This window comes from Camelina sativa, chromosome 13, assembly GCF_030686135.1.
Source record: "Camelina sativa cultivar CO46 ecotype springtype chromosome 13, ASM3068613v1".
In the NCBI taxonomy this organism is placed as follows: domain Eukaryota; kingdom Viridiplantae; phylum Streptophyta; class Magnoliopsida; order Brassicales; family Brassicaceae; genus Camelina; species Camelina sativa.
The window spans coordinates 1,249,687-1,268,176 of NC_141892.1; the positions used below are offsets into that span (position 1 = coordinate 1,249,687).

Sequence of the window (18,490 nt, forward strand, 5' to 3'; positions counted from 1 at the left end):
GCTTTAAAGAAAATCATGACATTTTCATATAAAGAAAGAACCGTAGAATATGATAAATTCCCGATGGCTAATGTTGTAATCGGAGAAATAACTACTTAATTAGTATAGTAAGTGAAAGTAAGTTGATGGTACGTAACTCATGGAGTATTGTATATCGGATAGGCATTAATTAATAGAAACTCTTGTTTAATAATTTTTTAAGCTAAAATTGTACCCTCACAGAAATTCTAACATTTTATTTGTAATAAAGTACGACTTTTAAAATCAATGTAGGAATACTATGGTGGTGTACGAATGAATAAAGGCCCTACCGCGTACTGTTATTATTGTAATCTAATTTGAAAAATTATGGCATGCATGTGTCCATAACATCGACCCATCTTAGTAGAGTTCAGATTTAGTCTCACTTTCGCGCAAAAGCATGCTACTTCGTCTCTAGACGATGTGGAAATTATAGGCCACTTCTTGAGCTATATAGGTCAATGCGGTGTAAATGTACCAATTTTAAGTATATTTTTAGGGTTTGAAAGCATTCATATTAACTATTTCATTTTAGTTGTTATAATACATTCTCATTGTTTCTACAGAGACAGAATGGATACATCATCTCCTTTCGAATTTGTGAAGGGGAAAAGAGGATCATTCAAACCCATGTGTGAGTGTGATTATGAGAAAGAGAAGTTCGCTTAAGTCAGATTATACTCGCGTATCAAACTCATATTATGAATCGGATGACGCAATGCAGTTTGTACGTAATTGGATTTTCTTACGAATTCAAAAATAAATTATACTATTTGAACTATAAGAAAGAAAAAAATATATTCCGAAGTTTCACCATAATTTATACAACAGTAATTAGTTTTTTTTGGTCAAAGAACAATAATCAGTTAGCTCTTTTTCAAAAAAAAAAAAGAAAAAAAAAAGAACAATAATTAGTTTCGTATTAGCCAAATGTGAATTATTATTTCAATCATTTAGGACATAATTACAAAAATATGTTTACCACACTTACAAACTTAATTAAGAATGTTTGAAAATATATCTATATTCTGGTGGCAGTGTCACAATTTTAACTTCAGTTCGGTTTAAATGTAATATATATCATTAATTATGTTGTGTGTTGTTGGAAAATAAAATTTGCGTACGTAGAAATATATATCAAGATAGCAATCTTCTCTTTCGTTGTGCTATGTTTGTATACTATTATCCAATTGTGAGAAACTTTTGCAGTATCAAAATAATTATAGATATGAATGATTTATAATTCTTTAAATTAGATTCCTTAAAATCATGAAAACAAAAAAAAGAGAGAGACACGAAAAAGAAGAAGATAAGGTGTCAATTAATTTGGCGGTGTTGAAACAATAAATAGGTAGGTAGGTGACAAATGCAAACCCTAGCTACTTGTCTATTTGTCCCCAGGCCATCGATGAAGCAATTATTTTCTTGAGATTCTTTCTATCGAAATAAAATTATGAAACTGAGAAGAGCAGAGGGAGTATTAAGATAAACAAAGCACAATCGAATAAAACGACGCCGTTGGGATGTGTCTGCTAAGGGACTGTTGAAGTCTCCCGAAGTCAATAAAAGGTAAAACTTTTTAGGGGTCCTCTATAATAGACGGTTACGAATGTGACACGTGTCTTCAGCTCGTCATTTTAATATGATAAAATATTGTTCTTTTTCCTATTCTATTTTTTTTTTTCTCATAATCTTGTTTCTTTCTTCATTAGTCCACTAATTCTTTTTAATAAAACATTCTCTGATTCATTGGGTTACGACATGTGCAAAAAATTACTGTGGAATTTAGTTGATAGGATAGTTCAAATATATATGTATCTTCATATTGTCATGACTCATGAGATTTGCAAATTAAATCGGATTTTCACTATTATTGTTTTTATTCAATTTCAATCGGATAACATTTTTAATTAATAGTTGATTGATAGATTTTTTTTTTTTAAATATTTAAAAGACTTTAATTAATGACTACTATTAACCATTGAGAATTATGAAGCATTACTCAATCACATTTTATGTATGCATTCACAATCAAATTAATGTTTTATCATGAACGTAATAACGTCATTACTCCATCTCGCTAACTCCCCAACATCTATTCATGAAATTGGACAGGATCATTCAGAACATAACGGCCAAATCCGACCGCCAATCGTTAGAAGATTTTATACGCATTTGGCTATTATTTTGATATTGAAGTTGATGTTGGTTTTATATATATCTGTACAAAGAACACTCATTGATCTCAGTATGAGAAACTCTTTGATCTCGGTTTATGTTTAGGGTTTGAGTTATATAGTTACAAAAGCTCTTAAATATGAATATGGAATTGAATTTTTTGATTTCATTGAATGAAGTTTTGAAAATGAAATTATTGATCAGAAGGGATTAAAACTTAGTGAACATTAGGATTGAAGCAATAAAAGTGTCAAAAGGACAATAAAGCCAAATGGTTAGGGATTAGACAGGTTGAAATGTTGGGGAGCATAAAAGCCAATAATTTGGTAATTTTCAGAGGACCCCCCTCTTATTGCGGCCACTTAATTCTATTAAATTTTTCTAATAAATTCACACACATGCCTCTGTAATTTTTATTTTTAACAGTTATGTATGCAGAAGAAACTTTTTAAAGAAATGCGAAGCTTTAAAAGCTGAATCGCAGATTTGAAAAGTAAAACAAAAGGTACATGAATTGGTTAACATGACAACGAAATCGTCATAAGTCTAAAATTGTAAAAAAATAATGATTTTTTGAGGTATAATTTATAGTTCAAAACTTACATGTTATGTCTGCGTGCCCATACCATACTACAAATTTATCCCGTTGTATAATCAGTTAATCACACTCATGATTATAGAGACATTTTATTTCTATAAGAAGTAGGTTTATAAAAATGAATATCTACGTAATCAATCACACTGCTATAGTTTTAGATTATTATTATTATTTTTTTTTAAATTAAATCCTAGAAAAAGGTTGTACAATTATGGAGTCACATGTGCAAACTGCAGTGCAATTATCCATATAATGAGAGTTCATAGTAAATATTATACAGAGAACCAAAGACAATCTTCTGCTAATTGGTTAAACCCTACAAATCTTATTAGATATTGAACGTAAACCTCAAAATTCAAATAGAAGGACCTCGATCTATTATTGTCTCTAAGTGAGACAAAACCTTACATTGATATACATATACATGAATAATACACACATCAATGCACACATGTATTCAAATAATTTGATAGAGATGATGAAAACTGAGCGAGACACATGTTACAAAACACACATACATACAAAATCTCATACAAAAAGATCTGTATATACATCTCTCTCTCTCTCTCTCTCGCCCACACACATTCAAGAAGAATATAAAGGGTTATTAAGTCATGGGACCATTTCGTCTCTGTAGCTTACATTCGACCCTTTTCGTGGACTACACGATCTGTCTCTCTCTCTCACTCTCTCTCTTTCTCTAAAAATAAAAGCTTCAATCTTTTCTCTCTTTTTTTTTTTTTGGAATTAAAAGGTTAAACCTTTACCCTTTTTTTTTTTTTTTTTTTTTTTTTCTCTCCCTTCACTATCGATTGCTGAAGTATAAATCTGAAAGAAATGGATCAAGATCAGCATCCTCAGTACGGTATACCGGAGCTCCGACAGCTCATGAAAGGCGGAGGGAGGACGACGACGACATCACCGTCTACTTCTTCTCATTTTCCCTCTGATTTCTTCGGCTTTAACCTCGCTCCGGCGCTGCCGCAACAACCGCACCGTCTTCACCAGTTCACTACTGATCAAGAGATGGGTTTCTTGCCACGTGGCATACATGGACTGGGTGGTGGAGGTTCCTCGACGGCTGGAAACAACAGTAACTTGAACGCGAGTACTAGTGGTGGTGGTGGTGGAGTTGGGTTTAGTGGGTTTCTAGATGGTGGGGGTTTCGGCGGTGGAGTAGGAGGAGACGGCGGAGGAACTGGAAGGTGGCCAAGACAAGAAACCCTAACTCTGTTGGAGATTAGATCTCGTCTTGATCATAAATTCAAAGAAGCTAATCAAAAAGGACCTCTCTGGGATGAAGTTTCTAGGTTTGCTTCACTTATCTTTTCTCGATTTTACCCTAATTTCTCTCTCTCTTCATTTTTTTATTTTATTTATTTTTGGTAACTTTTTCTTAAACATACTTCTACATATTTCTGAAAAAATGTTTCCTAGTTTAATAGTTGATCAATTACAAGAAATTAATTTCCAATTGAGGAAATTAATAACATTTGCTACTTATAAACATTAAACAGTTTCAATCTTCTTTATATATAAAATAAATAAATTTAAAAAAAAAAGGTTCAAACGTTGAGTATATATTTTGTGTTGTTGTTGTGGGTTTTCTTTCGGATTTGAAAAGATTTGACCTTTCATACGCTTTCTTGTTAAAAATTACGACCTTTCCAGTGAAAATCCCGAAGACAAATTTAATCTCTCTCTTTTTTTAATGTTTATTCTTGCATTAATAACAAGAAAGAATGTGACCTCAACACTTCCCTTGGGTTCCTCAATTTCAACTTACTTTTTCAGAAGATCAATATAAATATATACGTATATACATTCCCACGTATATTACACAGACACACATATTGATGTGTAACTATAGAGTGGTCAGTTTCAAACAATTTCTTTAGAGGTTGTTTTGTTTTGGTCAAGAGAATGACCAGACCTTGGCAGTTTCAGTTAAGACACTATCAGGTGCTTTAAAAACCCAAAAGGGTAAAACATAAACAAGAGTAAGACAAAAAGATTTATTATCTTCTTTGACTTTGATTTTAGTTTTCTTCTTTTTTTTACTGATAACTTCTGATTCATCTTTCTTAGCTTCTGAAGATATGTACCCTCCTCTTTTGTGTAACTGAGCATAGAAACATGTTATTGTGGTAAACTATTAGTTCACTATTCTTGGTCCGAAAGTTAACAAGTGTATGTTAAAAGAAGACAAACTTTATGTGTCACTATCTAATCTAATATATGCATAAAAATGAATATATGAATATCTTATGAATAGTCAATGATTCTTGCTAGTTTCAAGATTAGGGCACTGCTCCGAATTCAATCAAGCTAATTATTTTTCTCATTCGTATTTTTTTAATATAAATAGGATCATGTCCGAGGAACATGGATACCAAAGGAGTGGAAAGAAGTGCAGAGAGAAGTTTGAGAATCTTTACAAATACTATAGGAAGACTAAAGAAGGGAAAGCCGGAAGACAAGACGGAAAACATTACAGATTTTTCCGGCAGCTTGAAGCGCTCTACGGCGATTCCAACAACTTGGTTTCTTGTCCCAATCATAACACGCAGTTCATGAGCAGTGCTATTCATGGTTTCCACACTCAAAACCCTCTGAACGTTACTACAACAACGTCGAACATTCACAACGTTGATAGTGTTCATGGCTTTCATCAAAGCCTTAGTCTTTCTAACAACTACAACTCCTCTGAGCTGGAGCTTATGACTTCTTCGTCGGAAGGTAATGATTCTAGTAGTAGAAGGAAAACGAGGAATTGGAAAGGGAAGATCAAGGAGTTCATTGATGCGAACATGAAAAGGCTGATAGAGAGGCAAGATGTTTGGCTTGAAAAGTTGACAAAGGTTATTGAAGATAAAGAGGAAAAACGGATGATGAAAGAAGAGGAATGGAGGAAGACTGAAGCTGCACGGATTGATAAAGAGCATTTGTTTTGGGCTAAAGAGAGGGCGCGAATGGAAGCTAGGGATGTAGCAGTGATTGAGGCGTTGCAATACTTGACAGGAAAGCCATTGATAAAGCCGCTATGTTCGTCTCCGGAAGAGAGGATTAATGGTAATAATGAGATCCGAAACAATAGTGAGAATCAGAATGAGAATGGAAGCGATCAAACAATGACTAACAATGTTACTGTTAAAGGAAGTGGTAGCTGCTGGGATGAGCAAGAGATTATAAAGCTTATGGAGATTAGAACGAGCATGGACTCGGCATTTCAAGAGATATTGGGAGGGTGCTCGGATGAATTTCTATGGGAAGAGATTGCAGCGAAGTTAGTTCAGTTAGGGTTTGATCAGAGAAGTGCCTTATTATGCAAGGAAAAGTGGGAATGGATAAGCAATGGAATGAGGAAAGAAAAGAAGCAAATCAACAAGAAAAGGAAGGATAATTCGTCCAGCTGCGGTGTATACTATCCAAGAACCGAAGAAAATCCAATCTACAACAATCAAGAAAGCGGATATAATGATAATGATCAGCATCAGATGAACGAACAAGGCAATGTAGGTTCTTCAACATCAAACGCAAACGCAAACGTAACCACTGGAAATCCGAGCGGCGCAATGGCAGCTAGTACAAACTGCTTCCCGTTCTTCATGGGAGATGGAGATCAGAATTTGTGGGAAAGTTATGGTTTGAGGCTCAGTAAAGGAGAGAATCAGTAAGTAATGTGTCTCAATGAAGAAGAAGAAGAAGGTAATCATTTGGTTAGCTAATTCTTTTGAGTTAGCTATATATGAGATAAACCTTGACTTAGCTATTATATGTCACATGATGCTTAGAATTATAAATGGAATATTTGTTGGGGCTTAACGAATTTATATCAGCATGTATAAGATGAATTGTCTAAGAATTAAATCAAATTAGGCTTTAACCAACGGTTATATACTATGTTTAATTTGCATGTGTTTATTTTGTAAGACTTTTTATATCAATCTTTCTCTAAATATTGAATTTTGATCCCAATTACTATTTTGTTGACCCAGAAAAAACGAGCATACGTATTTTTGCACTTCCATATGCTAATTAAAAGATCGGTACTCATAAAAATCAACTTTTATAAGAGAATTAATTTTCTGCATCCGAAGGTGTAGACACGCAAAACCAGACAAGACATGTCATAGGATAACAAAAAAAAAAATCAGATCATCATGCATGTCTTCTTAAGCAACTCAACATTTAAACATAATTCTTTTTTACCTTTAAATATGATTTTTGATGACAAAAAAAAAAGAAGATATTTATCATAGTTTTAATGTGAACATGACATTTTCCCTCGACCCTTGAATGTAACCAAAATTTCCGGGGGGTTAAATTAATAATACTTTGATGATTTATAGGAAAGGAATTGACTACACTGAGCCTATATAGACTTCTATATTTTTCTTTGGCAGAAATGAATAGATTCGAGAGACAGTAGCATATGAACCAAACGGTTCTTGTCCATTGGCACGCAACAGTTTTAACAAGTTTTCTTTAGTTTTTTTTTTTTTGAAGGGTTTCTTCTGGAGGATTAGCTCACATAATAGGGTTTTATTAGTTTTCATTAGGAATTAGTAGGAACTTGAAAAATCTAATTTCCCTAGTTTTTTTAGAAAATTCATTTCTTTTTTTGTATCGAAGATTCATTTTGAAATTATTAAATGGGTAATAAAATGGATTCAAAAGAATAAAACACAACTACTTTAAAAACTATTAAATTTATGACGTAAATCAAACATATATTTCTTCTTCTATTCGGTTTCTGAACCAACTTTTCTGGCATGGAAGGTTCATATTCATAACATTTTGAATGGATCAAACACCTCTCGCCTGAATTATTTATTTGATTGTTGTAAACCGTGAAACTTGTTTGAACTTAATTTGGTCTTGAAGACTCAACCTATCTAATTAATGTATGTACATAAATGGAGATACAAAGAAAACATACATAGAAGGCTAGAGCTGTAAATTTGGGGTAATCCTAGAGAGAGAAAGAGATGGAGAGTTATGTAGATGGAGACAGAGAGTAAGAGTAGTGAAGTAAGCTCTGGTCGATTCAGTGTGTTAATGGTCAGAGAGAAAGTAACCATTTGCCTTTATCTCTCTCTCCATGATCTCTTCTTCTCCTTTTTGTCCCTATTCCCTATAGAGACAGTGAGACACGAGCACGAGTCAATACAATCCTTCGTACTTACACATTATTGATAACGTTGATTAATTCTGAATTGTCTCTATTCTCATTTAAGTGCTTGTTCGTTTTATGGGTTCCACACAAGACCAGTCCTACTTCTAGAGCTTGATGATTCTTCTTGTCAAACTTTATTAACTGTTTTTATAATTTGGATATAGTTTGTTGCTATATTGTGGAAATTTAGAGAACTTTTTAAGTTCCAATATTTACTCTTTAAAGCAAACAATTTATCTAGAAAACTCAATCTATTTAAAGGAACTAACCACAAAATCCTTGAAACGTTTAAATACTCTCTCAATTTTCCCTTATTTTGATGTTTTAGAAGCTTTCACATATGCTAATAAAACCTTCAGAATTTTATAAGAAATCCTTTTAATTTATCACTTGTAAAAAAATATTCTGCAATTACAAAAAAGTAACCCATACAAAGAAGATTGTGGTGAATATAAGACGACTGAACATGTTTATATTATTCATCACTAAAGATTTCAAACTGTTTTCATGACCCTATTTTTATGTTCAGTCACTGCCATTGTCTCTCTATTCTGTCCACCCTACGACTAGACACATCATCACCTCATTATATGATTTTATTATTTTTTAATTTTCCACTCATATTCAATCTTCAAAATTCTTCTTTCTTTGGATTTTTGAGTATTTAGTGATTTCTAGTTTTTTCTGGATAAGATATGTGACTGAATGTAGCCAGAACAAACAAAGTCATACTTTTGTCAACGTAGTTATCAGATAGTTCACGTCTATAGAACTAGTAGCCACAAAACCCACAACTTTTAGTGACAGCTACGATATAATCTTTCCTTTTTGATTTTCGTTGCAAATTTAATATTCAGGCAAAAAAAGTTAACAGAACATAATACGTCTGTAGACTTTTTTTTTATTAGATGTCAACATCCTTTTTGGAATAATTACAACCATTCCCTACGAGAAGGGTTTTATCATAAATACTTTACATATTGCAGGCTAATATCATATATGCCCAATATATATATCTCAAAAAAAAAAAAAAAACAATATCTAATAATTTACACCGTCACATTATAATTAGAACAATAAAACCAAAATTTCCGTAAATGACCATTTAGTATTTGTAGTCTTTGACGTGAAGGCTCTCGGAAGCACCATCACCTAGCTGAGCATCACCCTTGTAGGCACCAAGGGTTGCTTCAGAATTAGCCTTAGCTCGAGCCAAGAACGCCTTTTGAGCCTTGTCCACATTCTCTTCTTTACCTCCCCAAGCCTTGAGGGTACTCTGTTGTAGCGCACGTCCATATGAAAACGTCAAGCTCCATGGTTTCTTACCTTTGAGCTGATTAATAGCGTTTAAATTCACAGTTGCTTCTTCCTCACTCTGTCCACCAGACAAGAACACAACAGCCGGAACCGCTGCAGGAACCGTCCTTTGTAAAGCACGAACCGTATGCGCGGCGATCACTTCAGGTTTAACCTTGGAGCCACTGTCAGAACCTGGAGTAACCATGTTTGGTTTCAAGAGAGTTCCTTCCAAGATCACATGGTGATCACTAAGAGCCTTGTAACAAGCCGCAAGGACTCGTTCCGTGACATAAGCACATTTCTCAATATCATGAGATCCATCAACAAGAATCTCTGGTTCAACAATAGGGACAAGACCGTTCTCTTGGCAAATAACTGCGTATCTAGCTAAACCGTAAGCATTCTCATGGATAGCTAACTCAGAAGGCTCTTCCTTTCCGATTTTGAGAACAGCACGCCACTTGGCGAAACGTGCACCAGCTTCATAGTATTTCTTGCAACGGTCACCAAGCCCGTCAAGACCAATGGTTGTGGTTTCACCATTCGTACCAGCTAGCTCAACGGTTCCCTTATCGACTTTGATACCTGGAAGCACTCCAGCTTCCTTCATCACATCAACAAACAGTTTCCCTATATAGCAAAAATCAACAAAACACCAACCAATGATATATATTTAGAATCAAGAAAACGAATGTGAAAGTGTTTTGTGAGGTTTTTGAATTTTAAAACCTGAAGCAGTTTTTTGGTAGAGTGTTTCCTCGAAGAGGATGATACCACTGATGTATTGGAGAGCTCCAGGAGTAGTGAACAAGAGCTCACGAAGAGCACGTCTGTTTGATTCAACGTTCTCGACGTTAATGCTTACGAAACGTTTTCCGATTGTTCCAGTGGATTCATCAGCAGCGAGAATACCTTTTCCTGGAGTACCGATGTAAGCGGCATTGGCGATGAGCTCATCTGTAAAGATCGACAAACACGAAGAGATATATTCAGCTTTAACATCGACGTAGGACTGAATATATCAAATTACAAACAACAACGAGGCGGTGGTGAGATTTACCGGCGAATTTGGATTTGAAGCACGACATTTGTGTGTAAAAAGAGGCGACTGCGAAGGAGAAGAGTTTCGAATGGGAACGGGTTTTTTTTATGTAATGTATGAAATTGGGGAGAATGGGCCTTTAAAAGGCCGAGTTAGAGACGGATACGGCGATAAATAAGGAGTCATACAAGCGGCCCATATAAATTCTCGCTTTTTTCGCTAACTGCAACCAACCAATAGAAATTGTCGCAATTTTTTCGAAAGATCCGTTCCTTTGTTACACATTCAAACCTTTCTATTTTTAGTGTTCTTCAAATAATGTCAATTTTGGATTAGAGAGAGGATAAAATCCGTGAAATAGAGGTATAAATACCAGGCGTTATTTTTAAAAAAATGGTCGACATGATAAAACGGGATAAAGTCTGTTGGTTGTGCCCGTGAACTTAGCACTACAGGCTGCTGCTGACCAGATTTATTTTTTTACAAAGTAACAATATAGAATTAGATGTATTATAAAATAACGACGATTTGGATAGTGGAAATCTCAAAACATGTGGGCCTTTTTGTCAAAGTCCACCATCCACACTTGTTAGCGTCACCCGTGACGCCAATTGCTCATTTTCCATTATTTATGCCATTTCACCTTTTGTGACAAAAAAAAAAAAAAATCGAATAATATGACAAAAATGCTTAACCATATCATATATCTTCGTAATTAACAAGTCTTGTTAGGTAAAAAAAGATTCATCAACAAGATAATGGTCAAATTGCAAAAAGATGTTAATTTTAATACTCTATGAGTAAAAATTAATACATACCTCTTCTAATAAAAATTATGAGAAAAAAAAAAAAAAACTAGAAAACTTTATCATATTCATATCATCTCCGACTCATTTCAACGGAACTAAAACTATCCGACCCGAGATTTTTATACGGGCCGGGTGATAACCCACCATCTTCTTCTAGTACTCGTTTCTCTCTACTCCAATTCCTAAACCCAACGTAAACCATCGCCACCATTAAAACCAACGCAATCACAGCTAGCAATGACATCCCAACCGTTAATCCAACACGACTCTTTTTCTTCCCTACACCTTCGCGTATCTTAAAATAACCCAGTTTACTCGGATCCGCAACGCCCAACATCGTCCGGATCGGGTAATTAACCAAATAACAAAACCCGGAACCGTTATTATAAACCGCCCCGAAACATTTGCAATCCCCAACACACATCTCCTCACACTCTCCCAAAGACGACGTCGTTTTATGATCCATCAGCTCCTTAAACGGCACTTCAACGCCGCCACGTCTCACCACTTTAAACTCCGTCGTCTTGCCGCAAAAATCAACCGGCGCCGACGACGCGTGATTACACTCTCCGATCACGGTAGCGTTATCGATACACGAACAACCCGATCCAGGGGTACATAGACTGTACGGACCACACGGATTTGGGAGATCGCAAGTTTCGCGGATCGCTTCGTAGTTCAAAGCCCAGTGAGATCCGTCCCAGAGGTATCCCCGGAGATTCCCGTCAGATTCTAATTGGAGAATCAGTAAACCGTTAACCGGTCTTTGAAAGCTATTGAACGCCTCAACATCGATTGGTATTATATTTCCGGTTTGGTACATACCGAGATAACCGTTCGGGTTAATCCGAGCTAGAATTGGACCGGCTCCGTCTTTGATTTTGGCTTTGGCTTGAAGAGCACTGTGTTTCCAGTAGAACTGTTGAGAATCATCATCGCTCACTTTAGCGTATAAACCGATGAAATCGCTACCTAACCGCATAGAATACAAACCGTTGGGCGAAACCAAAGCCATGGCAGATGTGAAATTCTGGTTCTCTACGAGGGTATTTCCGGGATAATCAAAACTCTCCCACTCGACCAACGACGACGTTTTCGCCACTTGGAGATTCGAGTCGTTACGGAGGATCAGACGGTCTCCGTTAGTGTGAGTTGACCATTCTAACCTCGAAGAAGGATCGGAAATTACGAGGCTGCCATTGAAGAAGAGCCTCGTTTTATGCGACCAGCTCGCTGAACGGGTCGGGTCGAGAACCCAGAGAGGATCCGTTAAGTTCGGGTGGGTTACAGCGAGGGAGAGGCGTGACCCGTTTACACGTAAGAACCCGAATGAAAAGTTCCCGTTCGGGTCAGTGAGGACAGGCTGAAACGAGTCGATGGACGGATCCGGGTTAGCTTCAAAGCCTTTTAACAGCTCCAAAACCGGTTCGACCGCGTTGACTCGTTGCCATGTATGAGAAGAAGAAACCAAGAAAACGAACGACAAGAGTAAAACACGAGTGAAAGAGTTTAAACACAAACCTTCCATTTTTGGAAACTTGAATAAAAGAGAAAGAGAGAGAGAGAAGAAAGAGATTGTGATGTTTTTTATTCGTTCATGCAGAGAGACTCCATTGCATCATATACTTGAGTGTGTATAATATATATAGAGACGTAAAATATGAATAAAATGATAAAATATGTATTGCCGGTACTAGAATATGTTAATTTGGAAAAGAGAAAGAAATAAAACAATAATAAACGGCGTCGATGTCGTGGGGGGGGGGGGGGGGGGGGGCTGAAATTAAATATTTGGAGTCGCGATTTGAGAAAGATATGGTTTTCTGGTGGGATAAATTGTAATCATATCAAGCCATTAACCATTCATTACTCGCTACTCGCTAGCTAGGCGCAAATGGACCAGTTGTATATAATATGCGCTAAACCAGATTGTTTACACTTAAATTATTTGAGTAAAGACAAATTATTGCACGCACTAAGCATGTGTCAGTGTCAGTATGTGTGTGTATTCATAATACAGTATAAATGTAAATCTATGTATGTGTAATGTGTTAATTTCGTATGTTCTTCCAATGTGTTTGTGTGTTTTCCTTCTCGAGTATGGGAATGTTTTAACTGTATTTTGTTCGTGTCAATATTATTTACAAGCGAGAGAAATCATCCCTAATAGACTAATACAAGTGCATATTTTGTTATTTAATCGATTTATTTTGTGAGGATCTATTGATTTAAAATGATGTACACCAAATATATGTAGAAAACTCTTAAAACGCGAAAACCCAAAAGATATATATAGTCACTACTTAGTTCAAGCACAAACTATCTGTTTAGGCGTAAAAGATCTTTAATACTATAAACTTAAACGGGGTTTGTGCTAATGAGCTAGCTCGTGCTAATAAATTATATAAAATCAGTGTTACACATGATTATGGAAAATGGGCAAAATCTAACGTATATGGATTGGAAGTATCTCTTTGAAATAAGAAGGTTTTGAATATGACTGGTTTTGAGAGTGTGTACGTGGGGGATGCAAATGCTCAGGATCTCCGAAATTTGTTAATATGGATAGCCAGATAGTTTCCAAGTATGCATTAAGAGTTTAGACATCAAATAAGATCATCCATAAAGAAGAAAAAAGGAATGTATTAAATCTTATAATTTATAAGAAAAAGGACTACGAACCGAGTTAAAGTGATTAGTGAGAAAAACACACAAAAAAGGGTTTTGCTTTTGCATACTTTTAGTAGTTTATAATTTTTTAAAAATATATATTTACTTTTATATTAAAATGATTTGAATTTAGGCATAAAGCTCCTTATGCGATCAAAGCCATATACACAAAGCTTCTTCACAAATAAAAAGGGAAAATCTAGAAGGTTAGGTGTTAATAAAATGAAATGAAATTATTATTATTGTATAACGATGAAGTTTACGACAAAAGTCGCACCAAATCTCTAAGGTCAAAAGACTCAAGCTCGTCATCTGTTTATGTCAGGTCATTAAATCTCTAGATGATTCAACATGCAATCTTATTTACACCGCCAAAAAACTCGAGTGACCGTGGTGGTGTATACATCCATGATCCATGGTATATAACATTCATATGAATTCATCAGTTATTGATTTGTTGATATTTTATATCTTATTGTATGATTTTTTTTTTTTTTGGATTCGTATCCAATGAAAGTTCAAACTAACTTATTTCACAATGACGGGTGAGTTAATTTATCTAAGTCACATAGGTTGACTATGTAAAAAGGAGTCATTAAATGTGAGGAGTTGACATACTGGCTGGCGGGAGGATATGTATGAATGTATCGTAATCGTAACTAAACGCATCGAAAGTCTCACCAATTCGGATTTTGACTTAATAGTCTCTATTTCTTGAATTAAAAAAAAAAAAAAAACTTTTCTCTTTTTTTTTTTCGTTGGGATCGATTTATTTATTTTATTTGGTGTTGACATCATTTAAGTTCAACCATACAACAACTCTTTTGTTCCCTTCGTACTCCCTCTAAAAGATCCAAGTTTTTCTTACCAAACCTAATCTTTCTATCTAGATTAATGAATGTTTCTATCTGTGTACGCTGTAAGCAAAATGTTTGTACTCTTTTGTGTTCATTACAGATTTTGTTTCCATCTTTTTACCTTTTCTTACAGTAATTTATAGTATTCAACAATTCTGGTTCAAACTTCTTGACTTCTGAATTGTGTTTGCAAAGTCAAATATAGTTTATTACTGATATAAATCATATTATATGATTGTTCCCATTACTATGTATCACTTAATTTAATCCCCATCACTGTTTAAGCTTTTTTTACGGGAGAACCCCTAAATAAACATGCAATTTTCACATTAGAAAAAACTATTTAGCTACGACTATGACTACCTTCATATTAGTTTTTCCAGGTAATTTCATTAGAAAATTTGTTGACATTTCCATGAAGAGCTCAAGTTTTTCCTACTAGCTTTGAGAAATTTTTTTAAATAGGATCGATCGACTGGACTAATCAACCCATACCAAACAAGTCACATGATTCACATCTATTAAGTTATTCATAAGTCTTCTAGTTTCTGATGTCGAATATTTCGTAGTATTCTGTCGAAGTGGGTGGGCTGCACGAAAGGTGCCTACTGTTTGTTTTTAATTCATTATAACAATATGGCCTGCTAGATTCACCTGGCAACAATATGTAATTGATGGGCCGAAACTGAATAGGCCTACTAAGATGGAGAGAAAAAAAAAAAAAAAGGAAATGTTGACAGTGGGATTTGAACCCACGCCCTTTCGGACCAGAACCTTAATCTGGCGCCTTAGACCAACTCGGCCATATCAACTTATTGACATTAGCAATTTGACACATTTATATAAACATAATATAGTATAGGGGGAAATCTAGTAATATATTTTTCTAAATGAATCATCGACAGAAAAATCACATGAAAATCCATTTTATTTTGTTTAAAGTCGAATTAATTTACAGTATCGTAGACCTAATTAATAATATATATGTAGCAAAACCCAATTAATGATCAGATTAGACGGATTTACAAAAATTGCATGTGTGAATTATTAAAGCATGAATTAGTGATAAGGACTACCACCAAAACTCGAAAGAAAGTCTCGAGGGTCTCTTTTCTTGTCTCTGCTTCATCTCAATTGGTACTATAATGAATGGACACAATACAGTTCTCTTATCTAACGCTAAAAAGATACGCATAATTTTATTAGTTTCTCGAATGTGTCGGCTTACCGCAAAAATAGTAATATGATAATGACTCCCAACAAGTAATCAAATTAGGCTCGTGTCGTGATGATCCCTTCTCTTTCCAAGTTTCTTGTCATACATAAATCGAATTAGTCAAAGATAGATCCAAATCCCTAAATGATTGTGACACGCCATATCATTTACCAGCGCGCGGCTTAATATTTTCCAAGGATTTAAGGTTTCCATTTCCTTAATAACATAGGTGATATTCATTCTAATAATATCCTTGTTAAATTCCCTCTTCGAAATCATCAACGTCAAACGAAGATTCATGCATGCATGATTTACATTTGTATTTTCAAATTGAGTTGTTTTATTGTTACTTACTTAGCTCCTCTACGTCGATTTCCACAACTTAGTGGATGTAGATGAAACTGTTAAATGTGAATGTAATCTAGTCCGAGGAAAAAAGGTTAACATTTACTGTATTATATAGTAACAGAGATAATAGGAAACAACGGATATGAATAATAATAGAGTAGTAATTTTGTGTAACGCCAAAAGAGAGTGCGTACGTTTTGCTTTTGTCATTACATTACACAACCAACGAGGAGGAATCTTTATCTCTCGTGGTGGGGGATATCGCCACTGTGTTGTGTCAACCAAAAAAAAACTACTACTGTATTATGTTAATAGCAGAACTAAATTAAGAATTTAATGTTATAAAATAACATTTGTATTGTTCGGAAGAGGTGAAAACTCATAAATTGGTTTAACTTATAACACTCGTGATTTTAATTGTCTACTTGTTTCGACTAATTTTCGGGTAAATACAGACTATACAGTAGGAGAAGATTCATAAAAAGGTTTTACTTATATAACTCTTAAGATAAACCAAATGTTTATACAACTTACCTAGTAAGTAAATGAGTGTGTAAATAGTTGTCGTCTAGTTGTTTTGTCTGATACTCTTTGGTTGATTGAAGTTACGTATACTAGCTCCTCGCAAAATGAAGGTTGGAAAAAAAAAAGAAGAGAGGATCCACTCCAAAACACACTATAAAATATGGGCATAAACGTAAATAAGTATATGTAACCGACCATGTGAGAGATATAGACATATATAAAAACTTTTGACTTCTTCTTCTTCTTCTTCATGTTTGTAGTCCTCAAAAAGTCTCTGAAACAAAAAAGAAAATGGAAAAGAAACTTGGGATTATGTTTTTCCTTTTTGCTGTTCTTCTTATTCTTCAGTTCTCTGAGCTTCGTGCGGCTCATCAACGTTCTTTGCAAGGGGATAACGAAGGTATATACGTATATACTAGCTACTCTAATATATACCTTTTTTTTTTTGAACAAAATTCTACTCTAATATATACCATGTGATAGACCCATGCATTCAGCATCATGCATGTATATATATGTATTACCTATATAAACTTGTATATTAAAAAGTATTTTTTAAGAAACTTTTGTTTGAGCTTTGGCAAAACTTGATTGCCGGAAACAATCGGAACTCTTTTATTTTATTAAGTATAGAATCACAATTTTCCCTTATAATATAATTCTCTTGTGGATCATTTAGAGGTTTTTCTATATTATTATTTCTAATTATCATTTAGAGTTTTAGATATTGAATATTTTAAAGATTTCCATGTGATCCGAGATTGTTCCTCAAGTTAGATAAAAAAAAAAAAATCAAACCACCAATTAAATGTATGAAAACTATATATGTGATTAATGTAAAGCCTTTCAATGACCCATAATTCAAATCTAGCATGAAATATTAGGTTCCGATCACTTGCGCCGTAGGAACCTTGGGACCATATTTGGTTATAGTCGTCTTAATCTTATTATAGATCCTCAATGAGTGACAAAAAGGAGAGATCTTTAAATCTACTGTATGTTATTGTTAAAAATCTGCTGAACTATTTCTCTCTCACCAATTTTTACATTCTTTTTTCTTTCACATTTTCTATTACGTCAAAAAAAGAAGAAGAAAGAAACAAGAATAATAATTGGGTTTGGGCTAAGGCTAAACAAGCAGATAAGGCTTCTGAGATGGCCCAAGAATTATCGCAGGTAAGTTAATTTTTTTTTTTTTTTTTGGTCGGATGGTAAGTTAATTTTTTTAGCCGACCTTATAATATATTCGTAAATTAAATTTTGTATATTCTCCTGAATATCTTGGTTCAAAGCTGATGGGTGAAGAGAAGTGTGAGGAAAGGGATGAAGAGTATACGAAGAGAAGGATGATCACTGAATCTCACTTGGACTACATCTACACTCAAAGCCACCACAAGCCTTAACCATCCGCCCACCTCTTTATTTATTTATATTTATCATTATTGTTATGTGAAACTTAAAATAAAGTTTAGTCTGGAAACACGAGTAAATAAAAAATTATAAAATAATAATTTGTATTGTGGCAGCAAAATATAAATGCAGAAAATAAAAATAAAAGATGTGTTTCCATTTTTTTTTCTTTACATATAAAGGGTTTGAGGCATAAGGTACCATGGGAAAGTAGTTCTTGTCACTCGAGCGCATGATGAACGCTACAGTTTCATTCTGTGGGTTCTAGAGGACACCAAGAGACAAGATTGATCGACACAACGCCTATCTTTTTCTCTAAATAGTACTGTGAGAAAACG

The 18,490-nt window shown here is 34.5% G+C and overlaps 4 protein-coding genes and 1 non-coding gene across 6 annotated transcripts; 2 read left to right on the plus strand and 3 right to left on the minus strand.

The window, feature by feature from the left end:
• Positions 1-3,424: 3,424 nt before the first annotated feature.
• Positions 3,425-6,775, plus strand: LOC104734392 (trihelix transcription factor PTL). The gene is made up of 2 exons (XM_087480313.1): positions 3,425-4,107; positions 5,166-6,775. Exons 1-2 carry the CDS (start codon positions 3,635-3,637, stop codon positions 6,472-6,474), a joined length of 1,782 nt encoding a protein of 593 aa, XP_087336439.1. The 5' UTR covers positions 3,425-3,634; the 3' UTR covers positions 6,475-6,775.
• Positions 6,776-8,828: 2,053 nt separating this feature from the next.
• LOC104737820 (fructose-bisphosphate aldolase 4, cytosolic) lies at positions 8,829-10,719 on the minus strand. The gene is made up of 3 exons (XM_010458081.2): positions 10,336-10,719; positions 10,005-10,232; positions 8,829-9,905 (listed from the first exon to the last, which is right to left on the minus strand). The coding sequence occupies exons 1-3, from the start codon at positions 10,361-10,363 to the stop codon at positions 9,082-9,084; spliced, it is 1,080 nt and encodes a 359-aa protein (XP_010456383.2). The 5' UTR covers positions 10,364-10,719; the 3' UTR covers positions 8,829-9,081.
• Positions 10,720-11,084: 365 nt separating this feature from the next.
• Positions 11,085-12,654, minus strand: LOC104734393 (PAN domain-containing protein At5g03700). The gene has a single exon (XM_010453962.2). The coding sequence runs from the start codon at positions 12,652-12,654 to the stop codon at positions 11,197-11,199; it is 1,458 nt and encodes a 485-aa protein (XP_010452264.2). The 3' UTR covers positions 11,085-11,196.
• A 2,730-nt stretch (positions 12,655-15,384) lies between these two features.
• TRNAL-AAG (transfer RNA leucine (anticodon AAG)) lies at positions 15,385-15,465 on the minus strand. Its single transcript has one exon. It is a non-coding gene; the product is annotated as a tRNA-Leu (tRNA).
• A 1,275-nt stretch (positions 15,466-16,740) lies between these two features.
• Positions 16,741-18,299, plus strand: LOC104734396 (uncharacterized). 2 transcript variants are annotated; one of them, XM_010453965.3, is made up of 3 exons: positions 16,741-17,142; positions 17,830-17,918; positions 18,035-18,299. In XM_010453965.3, the coding sequence occupies exons 1-3, from the start codon at positions 17,034-17,036 to the stop codon at positions 18,143-18,145; spliced, it is 309 nt and encodes a 102-aa protein (XP_010452267.1). In that variant the 5' UTR covers positions 16,741-17,033; the 3' UTR covers positions 18,146-18,299. The 2 variants fall into 2 exon arrangements, with proteins under 2 accessions (XP_010452267.1, XP_010452268.1); XM_010453966.3 differs by having other exon boundaries at positions 16,804-17,142; positions 17,833-17,918.
• The last annotated feature ends 191 nt before the right edge of the window (positions 18,300-18,490 follow it).

Excerpts from the sequence above, each read along its gene's own strand:
- LOC104734392 (XM_087480313.1), top strand. The coding sequence starts at position 3,635 with ATGGATCAAGATCAGCATCCTCAGTACGGTATACCGGAGCTCCGACAG. Across the intron at positions 4,108-5,165 it reads CTCTGGGATGAAGTTTCTAG|GATCATGTCCGAGGAACATG; the intron begins GTTTGCTTCACT and ends TAATATAAATAG.
- LOC104734393 (XM_010453962.2), bottom strand. The coding sequence starts at position 12,654 with ATGGAAGGTTTGTGTTTAAACTCTTTCACTCGTGTTTTACTCTTGTCG.
- LOC104737820 (XM_010458081.2), bottom strand. The coding sequence starts at position 10,363 with ATGTCGTGCTTCAAATCCAAATTCGCCG. Across the intron at positions 10,233-10,335 it reads CTTCAAATCCAAATTCGCCG|ATGAGCTCATCGCCAATGCC; the intron begins GTAAATCTCACC and ends CGATCTTTACAG. Across the intron at positions 9,906-10,004 it reads CTACCAAAAAACTGCTTCAG|GGAAACTGTTTGTTGATGTG; the intron begins GTTTTAAAATTC and ends TTTGCTATATAG.
- LOC104734396 (XM_010453965.3), top strand. The coding sequence starts at position 17,034 with ATGGAAAAGAAACTTGGGATTATGTTTTTCCTTTTTGCTGTTCTTCTT. Across the intron at positions 17,143-17,829 it reads TTTGCAAGGGGATAACGAAG|AAGAAGAAAGAAACAAGAAT; the intron begins GTATATACGTAT and ends CGTCAAAAAAAG. Across the intron at positions 17,919-18,034 it reads TGGCCCAAGAATTATCGCAG|CTGATGGGTGAAGAGAAGTG; the intron begins GTAAGTTAATTT and ends CTTGGTTCAAAG.